We start from the raw sequence: 21331 nt of genomic DNA, 5'->3' as shown, positions 1-21331 counted from the left end.
GGGTGCATTTTAGGCAAGGGTCACGTGTGGACAGGAGACATCAAAAGACCCCAGGATTCTGTGGACATGTCCTCCTCCTCTAGGGCCTGCTGCCAGATGCCTCTCAGATATGAATGCTTGTTTCCTCAAGAATGTGGAGCAGGGTTTGGCAAATACATTGTTAGTAAATTATTTCAGAACGTTCGTTGAGGCAGAAGCATGACTTTTGAGTGGGCACAGTAATCCCTAAAAATGATTCTGTACCCACTGTTTTGATGTTAATGTGAATTCCAATTACCCCACACTAACTCTGTGGGTCACACTTGGGTGACTCTAGCTGTAAGTCCCACACAAGCCCCTGTGTGCCTCCAGCCAGCAAACCACAGCACAGTGTCCCAGTGCATCTGTCCACACCCACAGGCACACATTAAATCCACAAGCCGCAGGTTACACTCCCAGGTGCTGCCCTTCTGCCCTGCCCCACCTTGTTCTTCCCTTTTCCCCCAACCCCCAGCCTCGCTCGCTGCTGTGGCACACAATGGGATTTTTGTTTGCTCCCATAACATGTGACAAAGCAGTCCCTGCTTTGCCTAGCTCTGTGCTTCAGGTCTCTCAGGTAACAGGTGGCAGCTTCCCTGCTGGATTCTAGGTATAAAAAAGAATGACCTCATAGGGGTGGAGCTCTGGGACTCCGTACAGGTGGCAGTCACAGCCAGGTAACCCCAGAGCGAAGCCGTTTATTAAGAAGGGGGCAGTTAAACTAGTCACTCTGGTGGCTTCAACTCTGACCCCGAGGCACTGCAACAAACAGCCATTGCCTACAAGTCTGCAGAGCTTGTCTTTGCCTCAGATGGAGCCCAAAGAAGCCACTGGGAAAGAGAACATGGGCACCAAGAAGAAGAATCTGACCTTCTTGAGGCCCAGGCTCTATATGCTGGAGAGAAGGAAGACTGACACAGTGGTTGACAGCAGTGTTTCTGGGGACCACTCTGGTACCTTGAGGAGGAGCCAGTCTGACAGGACGGAATACAACCAGAAACTTCAAGGTAACCAACACAGATCAATCGTCCTAGTTTATTGCATTCCCAGCTCTGTTCTCCTGCTCTTACATAGGCAAAGAGATCACTTAAGGCAAAGGAGAAAAATCGAATATTATCTTCTCTGGAAGGAGGGAAATAAAGCAAATAGGAAAATTAAAAAAATAAGAAAAATGAAAATAAATGTCACTCATAAATTATAGGAAAAAATCTATGTGCTTCCATAGTTAATGAATCAATTCTGAATTATTCTGAATATATTTTTTTTCCTGGTGAGATTAATATTTTTTTCTGCTGTCCTCCTCCCTTCTCCTTCTCCAGGCAATTTAAACACTGGGAAGCTCTAGAAAGTAAATGATTTAGAAATTGACGATAGGTAGTTTCTCTCAGTAGATAGGTGTGGGATGTCACACCATGAGGCCTATCTAGGTAATTGTACTGAACTGTGATTGTGGCTATCTTAAATAGGGGCATGAGACTGCAGTGATGTCTGTGAAAAAGAGGAATGTTAGTCATTGGATTGGTATAATAGGATTTGTTGAAGATCACATAGGTGTTCATTCCTTTAGAGTGAATCGAATGGCTTCCAAATATGGTAAGGGATGTTTAACATGCTTAGATTGAATGACTTTTAAGGAAATAACGTTGGTTTCTTTTGTGATGGTCATAAGAGTGTTGGACATATAAGAGTTTTTATAAAACATCCAGTTTAGGGCTCCAAGTGTCTAACCTTTCCCATCCACTTTCTCTTTTCCTCCCTTTCTCTTGAAGGTCACTTGTTTGAGTAAACTTCGTTTTGTTGTTGATTGTGCAATGTTTTAAGTATCCACTGCAGCACCTGTTATGTGATCCCCAGAACCTGTCACTCCCACTCTGAGCGTACTGTGTGTTTGAGCTCTTATAATTCCACCATGGGCTCTCACTCTGGATGGACAATTTATGATGAGGCTAGAAAGACCAATAGAACACACTTGAAAATAGTAGGTCTCTAAAAAGGAAAAAAAAAAAAAAGGAAAAGAAAAAGAAGAAAAAAATGCTCAGACTTCATTATACAAATTAATTAAATAAATTAAATGAAATCTTTAAAGATAACTACTGTGAATTAATGCTTTAAAAAGAAAAATCCTGATGGCTCAGGGTTAAAATACAGTCAAGTCTTATCCTTAAAGGACTTTTTTAAAAAGGGGAGGGAGATATTGTTCGATCTTTGAAATTAATTTTTCTCAAGGCAATGGATATGTTGGCAAGAATTCAAATTTTAAAGTCATACACATTTGTCTTGCAATTCTGGATCTTAATTTATAACCTATAAGATTTTGAGCAAATTACTTCTAATTTCTGAGCTTCAGTTTCCCTACCTGTGAAAGTGGAACAATGATACTTACCACATAGTGTTGCTGGGATAATGAAATCAGATAATTACGTGAAACGCCTGGCATATTGGCTTAAATATGGTATGTGCTCAACAAAGAGTTATTTTTTTTTATTTTAGGAATAATGGGAAGAATAATGACAGAATAAGACTTTGTTCTATTAATCAAATTTACTAATTTACTGATGTTTCAACTCTTTTTCTGTCTTTTGATGAAGAGACCACATAAATTCAGTAAAAGCCCATGACTTTATCCCTAATAACATGTTTATTCTGTCTGAGATTCACTAATTCAGCAGCTTTTTGGTCCAGATTTTCCATTAGCAAAATAAAAATGGAAAATGCTTTTTGCTATTCACTTCCTAATCTTAGTTTAAAAAAAATAAATACATCTGTGACCACAAAAAAGACAGCAGATGTTTGTTGGTTACTTTGCAGAAGACCTCAGGTTGCTGCTTATGTACTCCATTGGTTTTGTGGTTTCCCTCTGCCTTGCTGGATCCTGTCTTTGAAGCTAGAAGAAGAGACTCAGGAGTCAACCCATGTTCCTAGAATTGGTTGGGTAGGAGACAAATCATCAGGAAGTGGAGAGAAGCACATGAGAGCTGTAAAGATAGGTTGGCTCCTGATAAGTAACTATAACTCTTAATAAAATCCTAGTCTGATATGTAACCCTTAATAGAGCTTTTAGTAAGACTCTTCTGTAACCGCTTTGGCTTCAGTAGAAAACATTTTCCCATTAACATTCAAAGCACAGTTCTGCTGGGTTTGCACTCTGGTCTGCATTATACCCATTATCATGCAGGTGGATCTTAAATCACCTTAAGAAGTTTTTTGTTTTGTTTGTTTGTTTTGTTTTGTTTTGTTTAATTGCAATGCCAAGAGCAAATTTCCTCTGCCTACCTTGGAACTGGTAGTTCCCTGGAGGCATTGAATAAAGATGAGAGCTGGTTAGAGCTCTCCGATGGATGGCCCAAAGCAACTGTGACGTCACACCATGCTTTTCAATGCTGCAGAGAGGCCTTAGATTACTTAGCCAGAGTCCTTCAGTGCTGTGTTGCTATTTGAGTAATATGGTTCACTGCTCTGTCTCTTTGAGCAAATTCTCTGGGTTCTAGGAAATCTGACCTTTCTTTGGTGCCCCTGGGCTCACCTCTTAACTCATACTACACAGTCTACTTGTTCAATTCACTTTCTGGCTGGCGTCACTTTAGTAATGTGACTCCTAAATTGTAATTTCTTTAAAAATGGCACACTGGGTAAGAGAAGCTATTAGACTAAACAAGAGAACATGGTTCTAGGGGCACCTGGGTTGCTCTGTCAGTTAAGCCTCCAACTCTTGGTTTTGGTTCAGGTCATGGTCTCAGGGTCATGAGATCAAGCCCCAAATTGGGCTCCTTGCTCAATAGGGAGTCTGCTAAAGATTCTTTTCCTCTGTACCCCCACCCCCGCTCAGGTGCATGTGTGTGTACTCTCTCTCTCTCAAATAAATAAATCTTTTTTTTTTTTAAAGAACCTGGTTATAATGAGATGATCATAAAATCTCTGTAGAAGGTTGTGATCACAACACAGTCATTAAGCCTCAAATTTTGCAATAATAGTCCTTTGCCAGGCTACTCTTAATGGTTCCTGTATTCCTTCAACAGATTTGTTCAGTTAATTAGCATTTATTGAGTATGTTATGTGGTGAGCAAAACAGAATATGTGCCAGGGATTACAACTACAAAATCATTAAGAAAAAAAAAAGTGTCTGACCTTTACTCTAAAGAGGCTTAAAGTCTCATTGTGAAAGATAAGACCGGTGAACAAATGCAATAAAGTGGCATGAGAGAGGACAGGTGGCATCAGTGGGTCCATAAAAGGAGGAAATAGTCCGTTCAGGTTTGGGCAGGGGAGGTTGTTGGAAAACATTGCTGTTAAGAGTTGATAAGGTGGGTACCGGGAGGAAAGCAGAATGGGGAGAGAAGACTGTTTTCACTTCTTCATTGTACTTATCATCTCTGAAATTACGTAGTTTGTTTCCTTGTTTATTACCTATTACTGACTCCCACTTCCTCTCTCATCTCTCAACCCCCATTCCATGAAAGAGACCCTATCTGTCTCAGTAAATGATCCATCTCTACGCTTAGAATCATGCCCAGCACACCACAAGGACTCAGTATCTTTCAAGTTGAATGAATGACTTGCATGAGCTGGTCCAGGTAGGGAATCAGTGTGAGCAAAGGCATCAGAGCCTGAATTAATCGCCCTCGTATCTTTGAATGTGAGGATACGTGTCTCCGTCAATAAAGATGATTCTTCAGTAAAAAAGAAATGAACATATTAGGGATGAAAATGTACAGAATTGCCAAGATAACAAATACTTAGTGGAAGCCTATTTCATTCCTGACTCTACCTTTTACAGCACAGCAGACCCTACTCCAGCTCATTCCTCTTCTTCCATTCATCACAAGAGCGGCAGCACCTTAGCCTCCCAGCTAGCTCCGCTCCTCATTACCGTTTTCCCGGGAGTCACGGAGAGTGATCAAGGCAGGGGAACGCACTAGCTGATTTTTTAACACTCTTTTCCTGGGGAAATGATTTTGTGTATGATTATATGTGTGAACTATACGTTTGAAATATGCCTCATTTAAAAGTTATGTACAAGTGTGTCTGTATGTATGCAGATTGTCTACAGCATGTGAATGTAGTTGTGTATGTGTACTTGAGAGATTTTTCTGTAATGATTAAAACTTTTATAAAAAGTTTATTGATTAACATTCGGCGGCCTTTTCTGAGAACCCCACATGGTTGACATTCCTGTATTACAGGTCTCCTCTCAGTGTGGGTGATATTGGATAACTATTTTTGTCCCCTCCAGAATTACATGTTAAGGGCTAATCCTCAATATGATGCTATTTGGAGGTGGGGTCTTGGGGAGATAATCAGGTCAGGAGAGTGAAACCCCACCAAATGGGGTTAGTACCTTAAAAGAACAAGCATGAGAGACCTTGCTCCCTCTCTCTCTGCTCTCTGCCATGTGAGGATCTGAAAAGACAGCCATGTATCAGCTAGAAAGGCGGCCCTTACCGGACACTGGATCTGCCCTGCACTCAGAAGAGCTACGAAAAATAAATGTTTGTTGTTTAAGCCACCCACTCTATGGTATTTTTGTTTTAGCAGCCCAAACAGACTAAGAAAGTGGGTCGGTTACTTTTATTCTATATGACCATACTATTCTATATGGCCATAACCAAACATGGTTAGTTATAACTTAGAAGAAGTATAAGAAATAAGTAAGTTATGCTTTTACTTGTCAAGTATCAGGAGAAAGAGTGAGAGTGGGTGGGTAAAATGTCATTACTGTTGCTAATAACACAAGTCCAATCCACATCTCCAATTCAAAATAGGTTCATGGTATTTTCTTTTTCCTTCCTTCCTTCTTTCCCTTTTGCAAAGACTGTTATATCATTCATGTTAAGAAGTGTTTGCTTGGTTGTTTTTATTAAAGTCTAAAGTGTTCTTACTCTGGTGATGATAAGGAACCAACCTACCACATGAACGTAATACAGAATAACATATATTGCAGGATGAAGACAAATGGCTCAATAATAAGTTGGATGTGGTAAGATAATGGGAACACTTAATTTGTACTGATTTTTAAGGATACAGACCAATCGGTAAGTGAGCAGGAGGGCAGTTAACACTGGAAGATTTGGTGATCTGGTCAAGTGAAGGGTAGAAGAAAACTAACTGTGCAGCTGTCTGGGCACATTTCTCTCCTAGTGCTCAAGTCCTTTGTGCTCCTCCTGTCCTCTGAGTATTAAGTAGGTCCTTTTTTACGTGCCTCCGTATGCCTTGTAGTGAAGTGGGAAATACTTGGGTCAGTAATGAAACACCAGTGTAAATAAGGTGGTTTTCATAGTTTGAAGGGTAAATCTTTTTTTTTTTAATTTTTTTTTTTATTTATTTAACAGAGAGAAATCACAACTAGGCAGAGAGGCAGGCAGAGAGAGAGGAGGAAGCAGGCTCCCTGTGGAGCAGAGAGCCCGATGTGGGGCTCGATCCCAGGACCCTGGCTGGGATCATGACCTGAGCCGAAGACAGAGGCTTTAACCCACTGAGCCACCCAGGCACCCCTGAAGGGTAAATCTTTATCAAAGTCAAGACACTTAAAAATCTAAGCAACTTCTGTCTCATCACATGCATAGAGGCAAAAAAAAAAAAGCATGATATATTACGTTCCTTCTTTTTTAGTAAAGGTATTTTACAGTTTGGGGAAGAGTTATTTTAATTAAGTGAAAGGTGAATTCCAGGAATCAAGAAGTTGGAACTGTTCCATTACAATCACATTTTGATAAGAAAATTTATTCCTGTGTTCTGCTTAGGGGACACTAGATATAACCTTCTTTTTTTTTTTTTTTCCCTTTTTATTAATTTTTTCAGCGTAACAGTATTCATTCTTTTTGCACAACACCCAGTGCTCCATGCAAAACGTGCCCTCCCCATCACCCACCACCTGTTCCCCCAACCTCCCACCCCTGACCCTTCAAAACCCTCAGGTTGTTTTTCAGAGTCCATAGTCTCTTATGGTTCGCCTCCCCTCCCCAATGTCCATAGCCTGCTCCCCCTCTCCCAATCCCACCTCCCCCCAGCAACCCCCAGTTTGTTTTGTGAGATTAAGAGTCATTTATGGTTTGTCTCCCTCCCAATCCCATCTTGTTTCATTTATTCTTCTCCTATCCCCCTACCCCCCCATGTTGCTTCTCCATGTCCTCATATCAGGGAGATCATATGATAGTTGTCTTTCTCCGATTGACTTATTTCACCACTCTGGAAAACAGCATGGAGGTTCCTCAAAATGTTGAAAATAGAACTACCCTATGACCCAGCAATTGCACTACTGGGTATTTACCCTAAAGATACAAACATAGTGATCCGAAGGGGCACGTGTACCCGAATGTTTATAGCAGCAATGTCTACAATAGCCAGACTATGGAAAGAACCTAGATGTCCATCAACAGATGAATGGATCAAGAAGATGTGGTATATATACACAATGGAATACTATGCAGCCATCAAAAGAAATGAAATCTTGCCACTAGATATAACCTTCTTAAAGATAGCAAATCCAGTTTCTAATTGCATTTTTTGTCCACAAAAATTGTGAATTTATCAAAATAACGAATGAGAAATCAAAAGGGCGGGGGAGGAATGGAAGAAAGGAAAGAAGGAGAGAGGAGGAGGGAGAGGGAGAAGTGGTGGAGGGAGAGAGAGAGAGGGAACTCAGATGTACGAAGCAAGAATAGAACTGCACCTTAAAATAATGACGGAGTTGGGGAAAGATGGCTAAGATTTAAGCTACATTCGTATTTGTTTCTGTAGATACAAGAAAGGAAAAAAAAAAAACCCTTTTTATAGAAGTACCTTTTCTTGACATAACCATGGTAACTTCAATGCTTTGTGAGTATTGATTTCCTGGGAAGGGTGAAATTATTGCAAGAACTGCTGAATTTCTAAGCAATATCACTCATAGAACCAGGCAAGACCTGGCATCATGTTGTGCCTTCAAGTGTCTCTCTGGGGCACCCTTTCCACCAAGAAGGTGAGGAATCCATGGGGCCAAAGCTACTGACTACTGAAACCCTTCCCTTTATTTTTAGACCAAATCTGGGGTACTTGGGACCATGAAACTTTCTGTTTAACAGGCCTGAATACTGGCTCCAAGGTCGGCTGGGACCCCTTCCCATCCCACCTTCCTTGGCACAGACTGTGGCTGCTGGTGTACACACCCTTGGGGCTGTGGGGGCAGTTGATCATGAAGGTGTGTCTGGAGCTTGATGGAGCTAGGGTATTCACACCATGCCTGCTGGGCCCCTTGTGGAAGGGAGAGGGCTGAGAGAGGAAGAGTAGGGATACAGAGGAAGAGTAGGGACTTGGGAAGGGTGAGTGTGCCTCAGGGCCTCCTACTGGATTTTGGCATGAAACTCTGAGGGACCTGAAAAATTTAAATTTGACCTTGGCCTTCCAGATAATTATGAAGGTATATTTACTAACATAGGAAGCTATAACAAATTTTATTCAACGGTTTGCCCGCTTCACTCACACCTGTTAAATACGTAGACATGATGTGTTGGCCTCCATTTGTACACTCAAGGGAGGTTGCTTATGAGTGGCATTTGGTTGTAAGCCATGTTTCAGACAGGCCCTTATTCTATACTAGGTGAAGAGCAAAGGGAAGGAAAGGCAGAGAGAAGCGACTGTCATCTGCTGGCAACAGTGCTGGCCTGGGGACTTTCACTGCTTATTATTTAATCCCAGCACCTTTTCAGTTCTGGCCTCATTGTTGGAAAAATAGGTGTGTAGGGGAAGAAAGGCTTCCTTCTACCCACCTGGGTTCAACAGCTGGGCCTATGAAATAAACTAACAATTGGCAGATCAATAGGAGAAAAAGTGTACAAGTGTGTTAATTTTAAATATTACCTGCTGGGCAGAGTCACAGGGGAAAAAAAAGTGCGTATCCCCTCAAATGGTGAGATTTGAGAGCTTTATAGCAGCATAGTGTGGATGGGAATGGGGAATGTAGGGGAGAGTACATCACTTTAGGAAAGCTGACTGGGTCCTGAGAAGAACAGATGGAGATGTACTAGTTTGTGACAAAGCCTGTCTGGGTGTGGTGTCAGCTTCTAGTTCTTTCTCCTGTGGTAAGAGTCAGTGTTCCCCAGTTGATGAAACTCTTGAGGAGAGGATTATGACAACTGAGTTCCTTTTGGAGGATCTGTCTTTAGGCAGGTGGAGGAGTGTAGAGAAAGCCTCTTCCTGAACTTGCTGTTTATCAAGTGCTTTCAGCTCCAAATCAACAATATACCAAAGCAGCATATGTCCTAAACTCCTTCAGATAGTAGAGCTTGGATCAGAACTCAGGTCTTTCAATACTTGCATATAGGATGCATCTAATTCATTGAATTTGTAGGTATTCATCTGGATGGTTTTTTGTTCGTTTGTTTTTTAAAGATTTATTTGACAGAAAGAGAGATAGCAAAAGAGGGAACACAAGAAGGGGGCATGGCAGGCAGAGGTAGAAATGAGGCTCAATCCCAGGACTCTGGGATCATGACCTGAGCCCAAGGCAGACATTTAATGACTGAGCCACACAGGAGCCCCATCATCTAGATGGCTTATTAGTAACAAGAAGTCAAAGCAATTTGAGGATTGCGGTACATGTTTTGTAATGTGGTGACATTCCTCTGCTACGATGCCAAAGTCAGCGGCCTATTACATTTTTCACTTTGGAATACATACCCTTTCTTTGGAATTATTGTGACACTCCCTTGCAAGAGTGTCGCTGTTTAATAAATGCTCTTTTTGTTTAATTGTCAGGAAACAAACTTATAAAGTAATGTTAAGCAAGCCTGCCCTATAGTAATAGCTTGGGGATCTCCATTTTCCTCTTCCTTGATTATCTTGACACTCTTTCTTTAATTTTATACTTTCTGTCACTTATTTATTTGCATCTCAAAAACTAATATACAACCCAAACCCTGAGAACCCTCCAGCAATGGGGATGGGGTGGGTAGGAGTGGGGTGGGGGTGCGTGCATGAGCAAATGGAAGAAAAAGGAAGTATGTACTGGGAACAAGCAGCTCATTATCTGGTAGGTGATATTTCCACAGAATTCTATGAAGTCAACCTAAATTGGGAATCTTAACTGCAGCAGGAGAATAGTGTTATGATTAAAAGCCTTTGTCTTGGGTTGTTCTGAACAATTGCTTTCTTGATTAATGAATCAAGAGGATAAGGGAACACTCTAGGATACCTGTGCTGAGGCCCTCAATAGAGAATGTAATCTTGACTGTCTGACACCCAGTTCGGACTCAAAGTAGACTTAAAGGTCATGCCATCAAGCTACTAATGTGAGGACTCTGAGTCACTGCAGCCCCTCACAGAATTGTCTTTCCTGAATGCTTCTTAATGGGAGGCCCTCAGTGTCACTACAAAAAGCTGTCACAGATTTCTGCTTCTATCTTTGTTGTGAAATAGTTGATGAAGACATTGTTTACTTCTGTCAGCGCCATCCAGTTTTATTCAAGGAAAAACTTTGGCACCTCTTAGGAATTAGAACATGTCTCCCTCCCAGAGAAAAACAAGCGATTTTCTGTATTTAGCTTCCTGGAGCTTAGCGTCCAATTTGTACAGAATGCCTGGCCTTGAGAGTAGCTGTTTTCTTTGCCTAAAAGTTTCTTCCCTCAAATCTCAGCAAGGATTGGATTCTCATTACTGAGGCCTCTACTCTCCTTCTGGGACAGTCCTTCTCGGACCATCCTACCCAAAGAGGTATAGGGAAGGAAAGACATTTCCTTTATCCTCTTAGCTTCTGTGTCTGGGACGTGTGAGGTGAACTAATGAAAGATTAACAGGAAAAAAGTATATAGATTTTATCTGATGTTAAAATGTTTACATGGCATGAAGACATCATAGAAAGAAGTGAAAATCCCAAAGAAGCAGTTAGACCCATGGTTATATAGCACTTTTTTAAAAGTTTTTTTTTTAAATTATTTCTTTAACAGAGAGTGAGAGAGAGAGATAGTGAAAGAGAGAGAGCACAAGCAAGGGGAATGGCAGGCAGAGGGAGAGAGAGAAGCAGGCTCCCCGCTGAGCAAGGGGCCTGATGTGGGACTCAATCCCAGAACCCGGGGATCATGGCCTGAGCTGAAGGCAGACACTTAACCAACTGAGCCACCCAGGTGCTCAAAAATGATACCATTTTAACAAAAAGGGATAAGCTGTGGAGACATGAGAAGACAAGGGGAAAAGGGCTTGGCTTAGGGGTATGGAATTGTGGGAAAGTGAACAGGAAATATGTGGCGGGAACTCATGGAATATAAGGGTGATTTTTAGTGAGGTTTGTACAGACTCATCTTGATGTCAACTCCCAGTCTCTGGTAATAAGAATGCTCTCTTCCTGATAGTGGGAGGCCACCTTTCTCACAAGACGTGTATATTTTGTTTTTAAGTACACAGTGGGAAGAAGGAGAGCCCTTCCTGCATATGGTATTTCCCAGTTGCCTTCAGCTATTTCCCGGTGTTCAGGACCTTCTGGGGTCTTTGTACCACCTACTGTCCTCTAAAATTACTCTATCCCATTTTACCTCTTCTCCATTTGAATATAATTCTCCTTGGAGATAGACATTTAGTCTTATTTTAACACTTAAGAAGTGCCTGGTATATGATAGAAGCTCAGGTCAATGACTAAAAAATATTAAGTGACTAATTACAACTAAATTGAACCTTATTTTTTTTAAAAGATTTTATTTATTTATTTTACACAGAGAGAGAGTTCACAAGTAGGTGGAGAGAGGGGGGGAAGCAGGCTCCCTGCCGAGCAGAGAGCCCGATGTGGAGCTCAATCCCAGGACCCTGAGATCATGACTTGAGCCAAAGGCAGAGGCTTTAACCCACTGAGCCACCCAGGCGCCCCTATATTGAACCTTATTATTGATAGATTCATCTTTATGATTCTGTCATTCCCATCTCTCCATTGCCTCATTGTAGTCAACTTTTGGGTTAATTGCTCTAAATTCTTTTACTGTAAAAGGAGAGACACTATAAATAAATCCAATGAAACAAGAAAAGAAGTAATATCTTGGCCAAAGAAATGAGATCCCAGTTTTAATGAATTTATTCAACAAGTTTTGCTTGGTGTTCATATGGACCACATATTGACTAGATCCTGAGAATATAGAAATACATCAGAAGCAAACCCCACCCATTGAGTAACAGGCAATGAACCAATAATTGTAGCAATGTGGTAAGTGGCTGAAGTGTGTGGCTGCAGGTTGAGGGTCTGGGTTGCAGGTTCTGGAATGGGGAGTAGGGTGCAGGAGCCTCTTACGTTCCTGTGACCCCCCACCTGGGGAAGAGAAGGGAAAGGCACAGAGTTGGGAGAGAAGCCCTTGCACTCTGATCTGGTCTCAACGGAAGTGTTAGCCAACACTAACGGTAAGTCCTATAGATAACATGATCCTTCAGAGTTGTTGCCACTGGTATGAAGGGCCTGGGCCCTACATCACCCTTCAAGTGGCTGGGGTACCTTGGGAAGGAGGTATGACCTGGGAGATGGTCTTACCTGAAACAGTTCCTGAAGAGGGCCTGTCTGCTGGGGCTCACCCTGCAGCTCAGGCAAGAAGTTTTTGCTCCTGAAGGGGGGAACTGATCATCTCCTCACAGCATCCATCTCATATTAAGTGGTTATTATTATATTAGTGGTTATTATTATATTAGAGATACAATAAAGCAATATAAGAATTTGATGAGAAAGAGCTTTATCACCTCTCTAAAATGTCAAAAGTAGAGACATTAGAATCTGAATCTTGAATTCCAGTTTGGATTGTTTGGGGGCAAGGGGATGATGGGCATTCCAGACAAAGGGATTAAATACTACTCAGCCATCAGAAAGGATGGATACCCGTCATTTGCATCGACATGGATGGAATTGGAGGGGATCACGCTGAGTGCAATAAGTCAAGCACAGAAAGATAATTATCATACAGCTTCACTTATTTGTGGAACTTAAGGAATAGCATGGAGGGCATTAGGAGAAAGAAGGGAAAAATGAAGGGGGGGAATCAGAGTGGGAAACAAACCATGAGAGACTATGGACTCCAGGAAGCAAACTGAGGGTTTCAGAGGTGTGAGGGTTGGGGGATGGGTTGGCCTGGTGATGGGTACTAAGGAGGGCATGTGTTGCAATGAGCCCTGGGTGTTATATGCAAATAATGAGTCATGGAACACTTAAAAAAAAAATGTGTCCTACTACATGGGAATAAGGCATTAAAACTAGTTTCCCTGTTTGAGGGTTCACTTATAAATGAAAAAAATGGTACTACCACCACCTGAGCAGGTGTACTGGGCACTTAGGTGCATTATGTCATTTTACCCTCTAAACTTTGCAAAGAATGTATTGTCCTGATAATGTTCTGACAATATTGCATCCTAACAGGGTCCAAAATACAACAAAACGAAAGCCTCCCAAATCACAAAACAATACTGTCGTGTATTTATAGATGATAACACTAAGGTTACGAGAGATCTAGCCAGCTGTCCCACAGTCACATAGTTCATAATGGTGAAGACGAAGTTTCACTGAGATTTTCTTGGCTCCAATGTATATGCTTTTTCAACTACTGTATAGTCTCCATTGTTCTAACCATAGTTTTTTTTTTTTTTAAGGTTTTATTTATTCATTTGACAGAGATCACAAGTAGGCAGAGAGGCAGGCAGAGAGAGGGAGGAAGCAGGCTCCCTGCTGAGCAGAGAGCCTGCTGTGGGGCACGATTCCAGGACCCTGGAATCATGACCTGAGCCGAAGGCAGAGCAGGGCAACTCAGGTGCCCCCTAACCGTAGTTTTTAGTACTTGTACCTGTTTTGTGATTTATTTTTAAGGAGTTGGCCAATTTTGATAAAATTTTGGTCAAGACTCAAAAACATCAAGAGACTCTTAATTTCTGCCAGTACATTCATCTATAATCATGAGGTAAACAGTAGCCAACAAGTGTATTCCAGTGGCTGTATTATTTTATGCTTTTCAGCCAAACATTATATGTGGATGGAAGTTAGAAAGATACACAACTGCAGTGATGAGGTATATGTTGTCTAGATTTACTAGAATATTCCACTCTAAGAATACAAATCTCATTATTTGAATTATTTCATCTTGGAAAGCTACTCTTCATCACTGACAACAGAGCAAACAGCAGGATGAGGACATTTGATGAAAAACTGGGTTGGGACATCAAACCATCCTGCTCCTCTGGCATAAGAGTCCGCAATGATTTTCCATGTTCAGATAGTCTAGGAGTTTTCAAGACAACCCATCATGACAAAAATAAAAAGTAAATTTATTTTTCAGTTTTATCTTTTGAAAATATTTGTTTTTGAGTATTCTTTGTAATGTACATGATAACTTAATACTATACATGTATTAGAGATTCATGCTCAAAAGAGTTTGACACATGATCAAAAACACTGGGTATGAGGGGTGCCTGGGTGGCTCGGTCAGTTAAGTGCCTTGGACTCAGGTCATGATCTCAGGGTCCTGGGATCAAATCCCATGTCAGGGCTCCCTGCTCAGGGGCGAATCTACTTCTCCCTCTCTCTCTGCCCCATCCCCCAACTTGTGTGTTCTCTCTCTCTCTCTCTCTAGCTCTCTTTTTCAAATAAATTTTTTTTTTAAAAGTGGGAATGGTGGTGGGAATTATGGAGGGCACATATTGCACAGAGCACTGGGTGTGGTGCATAAACAATGAATTTTGGAACATTGAAAAGAAATAAAATAAAACTAGAGATGAAATGATGACCATGCTACAACATGAATGAAGCTTGAAGACATGATGCTAAGTGAAATAAGCCAGACACACACACACACAAATATTGCATGATTCCACTTACATGAGGTACCTAGAGTAGTCAGAGTCATAGAGGCAGAAAGTGGAATGGTGGTGGCCAGAGGCTGGGGAACAGGAGAGTGGGGGGTTAGTGTTCAGTGAGTACAGAGTTTCAGACTGGGAAAATGAAAGAATTCTGGAGATGGGTGATAAACTTAATGCAGCTGAGCTGTACACTTAGAAACAGTGGACAGGGTACTTTGCTGTTATGTACTAAAAAATAATGAATGGTGGAGATCCCAGTTTATAACAATGGATATAAGGCCTCCCTTACAACTTGACCTCATCTTTTCTCGCTCATCTCTGTGGACAATTTTTCTTTGTGCTGGTATACCTTGCTGTGTGCTGTTTCTTCAGCCTGGAGTGCTCTCCCTCACCCTGTTTGCTTCATAAACCCCTACTCATCTTTTCAAATCAATTCCTCTGAGTCGTGACACATAAAAGACATGTGTGTATCACATTCTCTATACATTTCTGGATATTCACTATTTACACGCCAATGTCTCTTTTACTTGATCAAACTTCTCGAGGACAGGAACACTTGTATCTTCAAGATGTGGGAAAAGGCTGACCAGTACTTAATGATCCTATTTGTTGAGTAAATGAGTGTGTCAATGAATAAAGACAGAATAGTAAGTAGGTGGTGTAGCAGTTGTGCAGTGGACATCCTGGATGGGGACAGGAGGCCTTTCCTGTGATGGGGTCCTTGGAAGCCACGTCCTGATCACTTTACTTACATCAGGGTCACAGCTCCTGGATATGGATTTAACCTGGACGATATTTAAGCCAGACAAAATTAACCAATGTTTATCTCATCTCACAATCCTCTTTTCTATATTGTGTTTTGTTGGATCATCCTTACAGTCCTGCCCTCATTTGCAAAGGCGTACAAAAATCACATCTGCTTTATGATGAGGACCTACAGGTTCTTCCTTGGAATGCAATCTTGCATGCTTAAAAGCAGACACGGATAAGGAAATTAAATTACTTTTGGTCTGGGGAAAGGAAAGATTCTAAGAAGTGATTCGCTCCTTTTCTTTGTTAACGAGTCTATACATCTAAAAAATAGAAATAATGTACTTAAAAATAGTTGAGTACTGACCAGAGTTGGACTTGCTTGCGAATGCCACACCAATGAGACATTTAGGATTGCTGTTATGTTACAAGGGTGCTACAGGTTTTAAAATATTCAAATCAAAACCAAACATTTAAAAAATACTACAGTTACAATCTCACAGGTGCTTTTGTTTCATTATTCTGAGCATTTCTTCATAGAGTGCAATATTAAATTAAGATGGGAAATTAGATTTCTTTTAATGAAAGAATTCTTGGAAAACAAAGTCAATACTTCCCTGACAAAATCAAAGCTTCATTATATTATAGTTGCAAATAAGGTTTTTTATGTATTTGATTTTTCAGATGTAGAGTATAATCAACATATAACTGTAATTAATTTTTTTTCAGTGAATCATTAATGAAATAAGATTTTGGATTGGGATAAACCTATCAGGAAAGCTTAAGCCTTATATTATTTTTGCTATATGTTACTCTAAGTATGTATACATTTACAATGACAATAATAATTACACCAAACAAAATACTCAGGCCACCATTTGACTTATTTCAAAATACTCTCCTCCACATTTATGCTTGTGTTCAACATTGATGGTTTTTCTGTCCTCAGATTACATCATGTGTAATAAGAGCCTGTTCATATACTCACTCTATATACTATTTACACATACACTACACATTTATGTATAGTATATACATATACACTTGCACATGGCTCACTGTGTTGTGTTTGATATTTGGAACCTATAGCCTGTAATAATTAAATTGAACTAAAAGAGTCTGTTTCAGTTGGTCCTCAGGAAAGCCAACCCTGTTTCTCATTTGTCTAAAATCTATTTTTAAAAAAATGGAGAATGGTGTACTCCTCTATCTAGGTCAGTATAAAGTTTTTGGCGATACAAAGAGGGGAGAAAAGCAATCACACTCTGATAATTTGTCCACAAATTGCCCTAAATTTATGTTTACCCTAAATACATGTGGGATTAGCAAACTGATTTTTTTAAGAGAAGACAATGATGCTTCTCCCACTCCCACACCATGATTTACTTCTATCAAGAATTCTGCTCAAAAATCACCTTATTAATGAGCCCTTCTGTGATTTATCACCATACAGTAGTAACTACTATCCACCAACTGCTTTATCGTCTTCCATGGTGCCATATCACTATCTGGCATGGTAGATATTTCTTTATTAATCAGTTTGTTGTTACTCTTCCACCACTAAAATAGAAGTTTCACAAGAGCAGAGGGCTTTCTCTTTTCTCACTGCTGTATTCCCAGCATCTAGAACAGGATTTCCCAACAATGGCACTGCTAATATTTTGGACTAGATAATTCTTTGTTGGAAAGGCACTGCCCAGTGCATTGTGGGATATTAGCAGCATCCCTTACCACTACCCACTAGATGCCAGTCACACCCCTACTATTCCCCAACCATGACAGCCAAAAATGACTCCAGATATTGACAAATATCTCTGGGGGTGAGGGATGGGGGCGGGGTGAGGAAAGCAAAATTGCTGGTTGAGAATTACTGATCTAGAACAATGCCTGGCACAATGACTATGCCATAAATACTCGTTGAATGAGTCCCAAACAAGTGGATAAAACCAGTATTTCTCATCAAGCCAAAACTCTGCAGTTTCCGCAGTAGAACAATTGCAGCAGGAAATTGGAATACAGTGAGGACGTTACAAGTGAAGTTCCGTTTCTATTCAGGGCTTAAAATTTGTCCTCTTTCACTAATCTTCTCCTGCCTAAGACTTTGAAGAAAGACATTTCCAGGAAGTTCCCATTTATTTAGTTCTAATTGTTTTGGCTGTGCGATGCTGCTCACTGGAGGGTCTGTAAATTCAAACCAGCACCACTGAAGTATTTTTCAAGCCTGGTAAGCTTTGTTGCATTCCTCTTGGAAACTCACTCCTTTCCTTTCTGTGGCAATTAGCAGTCAGTGGAAATAAATCACATGCCCTTCGAATGAGAATAAAATATTTCCCTGCCCCAGTGTTTGAGCTTTCAAATTCTGAGCAGTGGAGGGTCTGCTCTTTCACGTTTTCACTTAATACTTCACTGGCTCCTCTCCAAAACCTGCCTGACATGCAATTATTTTCAACCTATTTCACAGAAGGCCTGCTCCATTCATCTTCCTGTGGGTCAGATTTCCATTGAAATTGATAAAAGATTTTACTGTGTGAAACTTAAGTCAGTTGGGTTCAATGCAATGCTAAGCCAAGGTTTTTTGGGTTTATGCGGGCAGGCATGAAATATGGTACAGAGAGGGATGAAAGAACATCCATAATCATATCTGGGGGGTTGGTAATGATCTGTCTGGACTAAAACCCTAGAGAGAATTATGGATGGTGTTTACACGGTATGGGGAGAAAGGGGACTTGCCAGGAAGGGGTGATGGTCAGAAGATCTGAATTCAATTTTTGACTCTGGTACTTAAGGTAAAAGACTTTCCTCTTTAGAAATTAGTTCCCTTTTCTACATAATGAGATAGAACTGAATGGGCTCGATCACCTTGTTGCCCCTACCTGCTTTTCCCCATTGTTCCCTGTTTCTTTAAATGCCATCGTTACCCCCTTAACAGTCAGAAATCTGAAAGTCAGCTTTAACTTTTCTTCTCCTTTGCCCCATACACTGATTGCACACCAGGTTTACCTCCTAAATTTTCCTTGATCTCTTCAATCCTCTCTCTCCTTCTGGCAACTAGACAACGTGTTACTGCCTCCATCTCTCCTCCCATGACTAGACTGTAGAGGTTCGAGGACGCTTTGCTTCCTCCCTGCCTTCAGCCTTGGTCCCTGCCCTCTGGTTCTGAGGCCAAAGTGATCTTGCAAAGAGAATCTGATCTTAGATTTAGGAATCCTTAGAAATTTCAGATTCCTTAATTAGACCTTTAAGATCTGTCCCCAGATAATTTTTCTAGACTCCATACCTTACCACATTCTCTGATGTTTGCCCTTCAGTCACACTAAGCTTTTTTCAAATCTTTTGCTGCCAAGCCTTTGGACATACTACTCCCTTTGCTTAGGACACTTTTCCTTCTTCATGAGTAGTCTGAAACTTTCTGATTTCATTTGTGTCACTTCTCCCACAGACCTGAACTCTATCCACGTTGTGTTATGCTCAGTACAGGTCACAGTTTATTGTAATCATATCTGTATGCAAGTTTGGTTTGCATAATCTTTCTAGAGTAGTTTTCTCTGAAATCTTTTACAGTTGTCGCTTTCGACTCCTAATAGAGCAGCAATATTTGGCAACATGACTTTATCAGATCATTTCAAAGCATTAAAACAGTTTTCATGGAAACATGCATACTCTTACTCTCATATTTCATCGAATGATTGAAGTTTCAGTAAGTTAACCTAATTACAATAAGAAGTATAACTAAATCAGGTTTGCTGCTGCATGCAACTAATTCTTGAAAAACATACAACCTAATCATTAAGTGGAGAAGCACATGGATGTCATTTGTATGTTTTAGGGACGAGACGGGAAGTATTGATTTAACCTGTGACTTTAATAACCTATCTTTACTTCTAGAGTTACATTTCATAACAGAAAAGACTGATACTTTATTTACTATTATATACTCAACATAAAGCACAGTACCAGTTCATATGTGATATGTAATTTTAAAAATTGCTACTAAATTAAATACAAGATTTAGCTCTAGAAAGTACAGAGCTTATAAAATTGCTAATACCTTCCAATTCTGATCATTTTAATTCATGTTTAATTGTGAACACATTTATGGTTGTAATGAATTATGAATTAATTCAGGGTCAGGTCCTTGTGTTCTCCATAGTCAAATGACTTAGCAGGTTGCTCAGTGAGTAAGTGTTGAATGGTATATGTGTGCCTGCCTAGTCTGGTCTTGGAGTTATGGGGGATAGGTGAGGGCTGGTGTTAAGGTTTTGAATACAACCTTAACCTGGGTTCATGAAAATATTAGCTCACCTCCTCCTTAATAAGAGATAAGTGAGATTTTAATATATATACAGATATCAAAATCCATGATTATTTATTGCTAGTCATCGATATTATCAGCTAGGAACCTTAATCCAAATAAATAAGGATCTAGGATTTTAAAACTAATAACTTGTATATTTTAGCAGGATGTATATCCTATTTTAGTCATTCCCTTGCTCTTTGAACTTTCCCGAGAAGCACACTGTTTTCAGTGAATTTCTCAGAAACCCATTTGCATTGATGATTTAGCTTCAGGGTAAATGGGAAAGAATTAGATTTTTAAAATTCGAGGGTTTATATTATACCAAGCAGCATTCAAGTGCCATATCCCTACCCCATTTGAATTCAGCCTAAGTAATAAGAGTGCATGTTTGGCCTGGTCCTGAACTGACTGTGTTGAAGTCTTTGCCATATTGTGCTTTTTCCCAGAGCAGGTCCAGGGTGAAGGAAGGTAATTTCCTGATGGATGCTCAATCTCCCCTCCCACCCCTGGAACATTTCCAAAAGGGAAAAAAAAAAAAAAAAGAGGAAAAGCAGGTGCAGCCATTCAGAACCAGATATAGAAAAATGGCAAGTAAATCATGGTCATAAAAATAATGACTGGCATTTTTTGAGAGGTTTCTGTGTGTCAGACACTGAGTTAAGCAATTTGTATGCTTTATCTCAATTCTTAACAACTTCCCAGCAGTGAGTAGTGGTTAAAATGCAGGTTTAGGAGCCAGACTGGCTCAGGTTTGAAGCTAGTTACTGTGGTGTGACCTTGGGCCTTAACCTCTGTGTGTTTCAGCTTCCTTGTGTGTAAATAAAAGGAAGGGAATTTAAAAATCTACCTTGTAGTCCTTCTGTGAGGATTAAAGAGCTAATACAAGACAAGCTCAGCATTTACTATAAAGTGAGTACTCAAAAAACGTTAGCCCGCATTACCATTACCATCGCTATAGTTGTTACTGCCTTTATGCAGATGAAGCAATTTCATGAGGCCAAATGACTTGGCCAAGGTCACTCAGGCTTTTGATGGGAGAGGGTGGGTACCGAACTGTATGTCTGCCAGTCCGGCACCATTCCACCATATATCATGCAACACACCTTGATTGCAACATAGCAGTCAGGTGGTAGAGGGCAGGGAGCCCAGGCTTCAGAGCTAAGCACATCTGGTTCAAATCCCAACACCTCTGCATCCTCTGGGAGTCACTAGATGAATTTCACTCTACATTTGCCATGTTCAATTTAGTCATCTTTAAAATGAGGGTAGGGTCCCATTTTTAGTGTTGTGAAGAAGATTAGAGGTATTGTATATTTTAATAAATGGGTACATAACAGGTACTTGATAATGGTTGCTCCTATTTTAGGCTATCCCAATATATTATAACCAGTATAATTGCAGTAATAGTGTATAATGATTCAACAGCAAAAATAATTTGGAAGAATATATACTTCTATAAACAAAATGTGGTATATACATATGATGGAA

General features: G+C 40.4%; 1 protein-coding gene across 3 annotated transcripts in view; it reads left to right on the top strand.

Moving 5' to 3' along the window:
* The first annotated feature begins 525 nt into the window (after window positions 1–525).
* The window catches only part of ARHGEF38 (Rho guanine nucleotide exchange factor 38), a 142738-nt gene continuing 121932 nt past the window's right edge, over window positions 526–21331 (top strand). For all 3 annotated transcript variants that reach the window (XR_006816824.1, XR_006816825.1, XM_045994778.1), the window contains exon 1: window positions 526–1025. Coding sequence is in view for 1 of the 3 variants with exons in the window: in XM_045994778.1 (XP_045850734.1) it covers window positions 830–1025 (196 nt within the window). In the remaining 2 variants the exon portion in view is untranslated. The remainder of the gene's footprint in view (window positions 1026–21331) is intronic.

The sequence above is a fragment of the Meles meles genome, chromosome 2 (genome assembly GCF_922984935.1).
Source record: "Meles meles chromosome 2, mMelMel3.1 paternal haplotype, whole genome shotgun sequence".
Classification (NCBI taxonomy): Eukaryota; Metazoa; Chordata; class Mammalia; order Carnivora; family Mustelidae; genus Meles; species Meles meles.
Note: the sequence above shows the minus strand (reverse complement) of the source record. Positions and strands in the feature narration are given on the sequence as shown.